Consider the following 8,386-nt stretch of genomic DNA (forward strand, 5'->3'; position numbering starts at 1 on the left):
TAAATTCACACTTTGCTGGTTATTTAATTATTTTTCCCTAATTAAATACATTACCCACTTTTATTATGAGACTAAATGCACTATGATGCAATACACTGTCTTGCATCTGTTTTACAGGGATGCTGACTCACAATGAAATACAGAGGACCACCTCTTGGAACAACCTTCCTCCATCACTACAATCATTATCTGCATTATTGTTATTCAAAAAACATCTGAAAATGACTCTAGTTTGCAAAGACTCTTAACACTTCATTGATTGATATGTAACTTTTTTTTGTAAATTGTATATCTCTAATAATTTTGTATTAATTCTTTGTCTGGAACTCATGTTCAATTATGCAATCTTCAGTTTTATATTTTTCTTTTTATTTATGATTGTTGTTATTCAGTAGGGGAGGTAAGTTCATATGCCATTGTTGGTCTCTAACCTCTCCTGCAGTGTTTTAACTTTAAATGTATTTTTTCCTTTATTTTCTGTACATGTAAACTAAACTACAGTAAAATAAACTAAACTAAGCTTTTAATGGGTAAAGTCCAGAAAAAACGTTTGTGCACAATAGTTATTTTGTCTGATCAGCCTACACATTTTTTTTTACTGTTTTATTTTGAAGGCAACACAAATGCTTCCCTTGCCTTTCTCAGGCTGTGTCTGACCGGCTTGACGAAGCTGATATAGCCTGCTGCTGCATCCGCCTACATTTGTGCGCATGCGCTTAGCATCTTTTCATCATCCTGGTCAAGTGGCACCAATGAAGCGGAGCTGCATCAAGCTAGACACAGAGAGCAAGAAGCAAACAGGAAATACAGTGGCAGTGCTTTCAAAGAAGATGATTTGAATTGGAAAATAAAAAAAAATAAGGATTTTATTGACAAGACGAGTGAGTTGCTGAATTATTATTGATTTTAATAATTTGATAAGATTATTATTATTGTTTTCAGTAATAGTATTATTAGTGTTATTGCTCTTTGGGGCAATTAAACGTTAAATATTTTGTATTTTCACGTTTTCTACTGAGCTGTAAGGGAACATGTGTTAATGCACTTTTATTTTGAAAGTATGACCGGGGAAGTGTCGGGTGTATTCTCTCTGCCTTGGCGCTGGAGCTGTGAGGGATCAGAGGAGGAATTCAGTGGAGCAGACGCGCAGTGGAGGCTAGTGTGGTCCCTTAACGACAAATTCATGCCATCGCCGTTAATTCAGCGGCCCGTATATTTCACACTGGATCCGGAACAATTAATCAATCCATAGATTGCCGGCTCAGTCGATTACAACCCGGAATAACACACACTGCATGACCTTGCGCTGAATGTCATTATAGACGGATTTTTTTAAAGCACCGACACGGTAAGGTAATAAGCATCTTCATTCGCACTGAGCAGAAGGCGAGACCAATGTCGATATTACGGGATAGTATGTTGCCTGTGTGCATTCTGCATTTTGATAGCATATTTATTTTGTATGGGCATTGATCATGTTGTTTTGCAAACGTAAGACGGTAACAGCTGAGGCGTTTAGGGAAAATCATATTGATGATAGGAGTGCTATGCAGCCTGGTTGAAGGCCGGACTGCATGCCGCAGAATGCAAATACTCGCCATTCCAGTACTTAATAATCCTGTCACAAATATGTGAGCCTAAGGCTGTTAGAAACGCACAAAGCGCTGTTAGATGTTTATTCTAACAGTGATGTATGGTTTATTCTCAGAGCAGTTGATGTGGACAGCGCGTGCAGGACTGAGGCAGATGCTGCAGCAGCGCTTGATCCGCTCCAGGCGGGAGAGAGACAGAGAGAGAGAGAGGGGGGCGTCATCTTTTTAGGGATCATTCAGCCACATTGTGTGCACCATGCTACTTATCAGCATATGCGTCAGTCTGGCACGGTATAAGAGATGACCCATTTCAATGTAAAAGTGGGGCACGAGGCTTCCCCCTCCTCATTAGGAGGGCTACCACAGGTTGGCTGGTGGTCGTGCTCAAGCCAAAAATCTGCTGACACATGCGCTCTGCCGGCCGGTGCTCCCAGCCTTTGTGCGCAATGAAGCCTATAGCCCATCTATCATGGCCTCATGGGGCCACAGGCTCCTATAGGCTTTACACTGGCCTTCTGTTCGTCTGGGTGCGTTTCTTTTAGGGCTTCATGCTATTTAAGGATGAACCCTTTAAAATTGGATTGTTATTATGTTCCCGTTTGAAATAAATAAGCGTGGTGAGGGGAGCAGTGTTGATTACTGATGTCCAGGAAGATGACACCACTCTTACTCAGTGGATCAAGCCTATCTTTTAAATAAAAGCTTAGAGTTTTACACTTGTATCTTTAATTTCAGGTCCTCGGCCGCAGCCATGGAGATTGTCACACATTTAATCAATGACACCATAGAATTCTACAAATGGACTCTAACTATTGCAGGTAATGATTTTGTACTTTTGTCAGTGTCAGGTCTTTTTGAGAGAAGTGGTGTTTTACATGTGATTTAATACACTTGTTCTTGTGTGTGACCACTTGTGTATACATCTACAGGTGTGTTTATCCTGATATGAGTCAGTAAATGGACGGTGCTTTGGTGCAAGTTTGCAAAAGAATGAGTCAGTGTTGCACCATAGTTGAAGAATGTGTGAATGTGCCTGGACCACAGGCATAGATTTCGGTGGGGACGCAGTGGACACACCCCTGAATAAAAACATGAAAGTTTCACCATAAATTGATGCAGAAAAAGCAAAAAAATTCACCAGAATGCAGGACATTAAGTGTCACAACCTGGCTCAAGGCTGGACACATGCCTTGTAACTAAAAAGAAGTTTATTTTACATAACTAAAATGGAAATGAGTGTAATGATAAACTAAATATGACCAAAACCAAAGTGGGTGGAAGACAGGGGAGAGAAAGCCTGCCCTAGGTGAGCTGAATCTCCCTGATGACCCGACTCCACCCACCAGGCTCCTGAAGAGAGAGGGGTAAATCAGAGAGGGGTATCACAGGATGCTCAAATTTTCTTAGAGGAGGACCCAGACCTCTCATTCCATATGTGTCCCCCCAGTGCTGAAATGAAACCCATGCCCTTGGCCTGGAAATAGAGTATGCTTACATAAAATATACAGCAATGTATTGATTTTTAATGTCTTGTCTCATTTTGCTCCTCCATTTAAACCTCCTTTTTATAACTGAACTGAAATCAGAACAGGATTAACATTCACACTCATTTATAATATTCTAGAAGTATCACATCCACCATTAAACCAGAGTGTCTACATTGAACAGCCCTCCAGACAGGTCACCCCTGAGCAAAATCTGGCATCTGCGCTCCTGTTGTGTTTGACCTGGCTGCTCTTCCCTTAAAATAAACTGACACTGAGCCCACGCTGCGTCAGCGCAATGTGAACATTAAGAATAGTTATGTAATGCTATGAGAACATCTGTCCCACAGACAAGCGAGTGGAGAAATGGCCTCTGATGGACAACCCTCTGCCCACGCTGGCCATCAGCACCTCCTACCTGCTATTCCTCTGGCTGGGGCCCAAATACATGAAGAACAGAGAGCCCTTTCAGCTCCGCAAAACCCTCATTGTCTACAACTTCAGCATGGTCTTCCTCAACTTCTTCATCTTTAAAGAGGTGGGTTACTATTAACTAGATGTTCGTAATGGCATGTGTGCAAAAACTGTAGTGCGTAGTCTGAAACTGTTGAATCCCAACTATTCATCCAGATGAGTACGTTACAGTAGCAGCGTTCCCCTGAGTTCAGACTAACCTTATTACAATATAACAAGCACTCTGTCTCCTTCTCTCTGTCACTCTCACTGAGATATTCTCTTGGGTTTTTTTTTCTAGCTGTTTATGGCAGCGCGGGCAGCAAGCTACAGTTACATTTGTCAACCTGTGGACTATTCAGATGACCTTAATGAAGTCAGGGTGAGTGTTTGGGGCTAAGACACACAAACAAAGACGCACACCCTCGTCGCTCGAACTACAGATTGTACTTTCGCATTTTCATATACCAGCCACCACGAACACAAAGAACTCTGATCAAACTGTAAAACTAGGCAGTGCTGATCAAATATAAACCAAGATTCTGTTACTAAATTGTCTATTTCTTGTCTAAAATATCATCAGAAACATATTTTGGTGCACTGTTTAGCTGTAATACGAGAATTAGTGAACAACAAGGAGGCTGAAAATACTGAGATCAAATGGTACAACCAAGAAATGCTGATCAAATATACACCACAATATGCTGCTGTGTTGCCTTTTTCTGGCTTAAAATGTTTTCAGAGACCTATTTTAGCTTACTGTACAACTGTCACTTGAGATTGTTTGTTACTAGCCGGTGGCCATGTTGTTTCCTGTGAAAAACCGTCACCTACCAGCGAAGCCTATATTGGTCCAGAGCGGTGCAGTACATTCCGGGTAGTTGTTGATTTTTTTTTACCTTTTAAGCAAAAGCAAATGCCACAGCCCTTTTCCTCTGCTGTTCCTAGTCATATTGCACCAAATTCGAAAGTATTTGTCTCCTTATACTGCACAAACAGCCCAGTTTTATGACAAGACTATTTTTCCAGCAGTGAAATACGTCTTTAAATGGAAATAGAACATTTACCACAGTAGGCTGCCCTGTTATGTAACTTACTCTCTTATGGTTTATGTGTGTGCAGTAATTCGTTTCCAGAAGTAACAATAGACCTCTGCTAAACTACTACCATGTAACATTTTCACAGATATTGCTGAAGTTCTCTACTGTACTCAAATAATTAAGAAAATTCTAGTCAATGTGCCAGGGAAGCTTCGCCCTCAGTGGTTTTAGAAACATGATCAGCTTCCGTTCATTTGGACCCTGCTCCTGTTATCAGAAAAAGTGCGAGCTGGAAGAGAGATCATGGAAGGTGTTCGGTTTCACCTTCCTTCTTACTGCTCCATGACGTATAGTTACACATCAGTTGGTCGGTCTCAGGTGATCCTGAGGTTGTCCAGATGATCTACTCTTCTGTTTCTCTAACTGTCTGTGTTCCCCTGTTTGTATCTCTCCCTGTCTTCCCCCATTATTGCATTTCTCATGTTCTGTGTGAGACAGGTGGCAGGAGCTCTGTGGTGGTATTTCATCTCTAAGGGCATCGAGTACCTGGACACGGTATTTTTCATCCTGAGGAAAAAATTCAACCAGGTTACTTTCTTGCATGTCTACCACCACTGCACCATGTTCACGCTCTGGTGGATCGGCATCAAATGGGTGGCAGGAGGACAGTGTGAGTAGCTCATGCCACAATAGGGTTTTATATTATGCCATATGCTTATTCTAACCTAAAAAGTAATGTATTTTTGACCCAGTAATTAAAATTGTGCTTTTCTTAAGTTTTCTAAGTGCTGGTTGTGCAGGTTTTTAGCCAATTGACTACTCATCACCTAAACTGCACTTTACATGAACTTCCACAGTGTACCACAATTTGTAAAAGTGATGTCACATTCTTCAGGGAGCCAATGACTTCCATTTATTTATGCACTTCCCAACAGTCATGGATGGATTACCTTGTTTAAAGTTTCTATTTCTTGTTGGAGGGTTTTTGTTTTGCGTCTGATCCTAAACCGAGTCTTTTTGTATTGAGAATTTTTGTTCATTTTGCGGTAGTAATGTAGAAAGAGTAGCTTCTGTGCCCAGAGGCCCTTTGTTACACAATCCGTCCATGCCAACAGCATGATAAACCATCTTGCAGACACATAACCAAATAACCCATAACAGTGGATAATTTGTTAGTCAATAATGCCAAGTATTCACAATTTGCTGTTATTGTATATATAAACTATATATGTATGTATATATATATATATATATATATAAACTGTCATTATTTTACTTACATGACTTACTATTCTAGCACCACAGTTGGTGTGACAAAACTAATTTAAGTGTTTAATTTTCTTTTATTTGCAGCGTTCTTTGGTGCACACATGAATGCAGCAATCCATGTCTTGATGTACTTGTATTATGGCCTGGCCTCCTGTGGACCTAAGATCCAGAAGTACCTGTGGTGGAAGAAGTACTTGACCATCATCCAGATGGTAGGATATTGACTCATTGTGTGGCTAATTTCAATAGAAACAAATTCCTTTAACACATTTTGGAAGGTTAAGCCTGCCACCTCACGTTTGGCACTAAAATCTGTCACTGGTAAAAACCAATCTCAGGCTGAAAGCCATTTTGAAAAATGTGTGAAACAATCACACATCGCAGTAATGTGATTCTGTTTCTCTCTTTGTGTCTCAGATCCAGTTCCACGTCACCATCGGCCACACAGCCTTGTCCCTCTACGTCAACTGCGACTTCCCCCACTGGATGCACTACTCCCTCATCTGCTATGCCATCACCTTCATCATCCTCTTCGGCAACTTCTACTACCAGACCTACCGCCGCCAGCAGCCCAGACGTGATGCCTCCTCCTCCTCCTCCTCCAAAGCAGGCAAGGCTCTTTCTAACGGGACCCTTAACGGGCTCAGCAAGGCCGCCAACGGAGCAGTGGTGACAGGGAGCAAAGAGGAGAAGCCCCAGGAGAACTCTGGGAGGAGAAAGAGGAAAGGAAGAGCTAAAAGAGATTAGAGGAAGAGGAGCGAGAGAGGTAGAGGTGAGGTAGGGCCTTTCTTTGGGATCTAGGTTGATAGTGCTAAAACATGAAAGACTACATTTGAGCAAGATTTAGATGGATGGATGCGTTAGGGTGTGATGTGTTTATTTAAGCCATGACCTGAGTTGCTGTAGATAAAATTTGAGACAGGCTTGTGTTGAGAGAGGATCATTCTGTTAGTAAGAGGTGTCAAAGGTCATGCCCAAGGTGACCGTTATCACAAATAACCCAAAATACAGTAGTGTGCGGTACAGGATAGATCTTAGTATTCCCTCTCTTTATTGTGGTGCCAAGTACTGTAGATCTGGTTCAAAAAGTGACTTTCAGCGACTAAAACTGAGCCTGGAAAAGGAAACTACGTGTTTACCAGGTCCATTTGGCATGCTGGGAAAGCTACATTAAATGCGCCTGAGCTGCTTTAAAAAGATTATATACCATTTCTAATGTTACTGCTGTATCGAGACAGGAATACACTTCATAACACGCGCACAAACATGTCAGTTTATATTGGAGCGTATCATTTTTTTGTTGCTGTTTACCTTTACAGATATAAAAATGACGATAATGTACAGTATCATGTCCCTTTTGTCCTCATCTTATTCAAGTTGTTATCGATGTTACATGAGAGAGACCTAAGTTTACAGTTTGTGTTTGCTGAATAGACACCTGCAGTTATCCACTTATTTGTGTACATGGAGTTATTTATTCTTATTTATTTCCAGCTCTCATCTTTGAGCTATCACCCATTAGCGCATAGTTATATTCTAAAGACAGAAAATAAATCAATATACAGAGGTAAGATGTACATAGAAATAGAAATTATAGATTTCTAATCCTTTGAGACTTGGATGGGATTGTTACATCACTGGTTTATGATGGAATAATCATCAGCTGTATCTCACAGAATGTTAAAATTTGGATTTTCTATTTCTGTATACAACCATAGCAGGTTTTATATATCCCTACTTGTATGTTATGCGATGAACTGTAATGAATATTATCCAGAGCAATGATGGACTATCTCAGTGTTCCCCGTTTTGACAGAAAAGCTGGTTCAAGAGTTTCGTCTTTGCAGATGTTTACCTGTCTTTTTATAATATACCCAACATTGTTGTTTGTCTTACATGCTTGTGGGAACTTTGTGAGCTGAACAAAGATGTGGAGGTGGAGAATTCAAGCTCACAGCAGTCAGGTTTTTTTTGTTTTGTTTTTGAAGTTAAGTCTACCTTAAGCACCCTTTTCTTCCCATATTCAATAAAAAATATCTTTTCTTGTCTATGTTTTCAGGCTTAATCTGTGTCCTGAGCTGGCTTGAATGTAAATTTATCAGGAGATTCATTTGGATTCAAAAAGATTCTGATTTATATACAAAAAGAGCTGGTGAACCTCTATAGTGACTGTGTATGTTATAACACTATGAAGAATAACTCTGCTCTGCCTGTAGTATATAGAGTATAAATCAGTGGTCAGCTATATCAGCAAATTCAGCTTTATTTCATCCATTAATCAATGCATTTTGATGTTATTTATTGTTTCTTTTTCTATTTATTTTTGTGTAAATACCAATTTTCATCTTGCTAAGAGTGCTTGTCTGTGTATTTGTGTTCTTTTTTTGTTGTACATATTGCATTGTGATATTTTGTATACTGCGCATTTGGGAATGTTCCCAGCCTGTTAGCTTGGACATTTACATGTCCACATTGCTTCTGTGTTTTTTTTTAAGTATCATAACTTTGAACTCTCTTCAGATTCAATTAAACTGAATGCCTGTACAAA

At 40.2% G+C, this 8,386-nt stretch overlaps 1 protein-coding gene across 2 annotated transcripts; it reads left to right on the plus strand.

Moving 5' to 3' along the window:
• The first annotated feature begins 1,093 nt into the window (after positions 1-1,093).
• On the plus strand, positions 1,094-8,386 carry elovl4a (ELOVL fatty acid elongase 4a). 2 transcript variants are annotated; one of them, XM_033641332.2, is made up of 7 exons: positions 1,094-1,353; positions 2,328-2,410; positions 3,427-3,614; positions 3,831-3,911; positions 5,068-5,239; positions 5,923-6,050; positions 6,256-8,386. In XM_033641332.2, exons 2-7 carry the CDS (start codon positions 2,344-2,346, stop codon positions 6,583-6,585), a joined length of 966 nt encoding a protein of 321 aa, XP_033497223.1. In that variant the 5' UTR covers positions 1,094-1,353; positions 2,328-2,343; the 3' UTR covers positions 6,586-8,386. The 2 variants fall into 2 exon arrangements, with proteins under 2 accessions (XP_033497223.1, XP_033497222.1); XM_033641331.2 differs by having other exon boundaries at positions 1,094-1,348.

This window comes from Epinephelus lanceolatus, chromosome 10 (assembly GCF_041903045.1).
Source record: "Epinephelus lanceolatus isolate andai-2023 chromosome 10, ASM4190304v1, whole genome shotgun sequence".
Lineage (NCBI taxonomy): Eukaryota > Metazoa > Chordata > Actinopteri > Perciformes > Serranidae > Epinephelus > Epinephelus lanceolatus.

Coding starts and splice junctions, on each gene's coding strand:
- elovl4a (XM_033641332.2), top strand. CDS start 2,344: ATGGAGATTGTCACACATTTAATCAATGACACCATAGAATTCTACAAA. Junction 3,912..5,067: donor ATGACCTTAATGAAGTCAGG/GTGAGTGTTTGG, acceptor TGTGTGAGACAG/GTGGCAGGAGCTCTGTGGTG. Junction 6,051..6,255: donor ACTTGACCATCATCCAGATG/GTAGGATATTGA, acceptor TTTGTGTCTCAG/ATCCAGTTCCACGTCACCAT.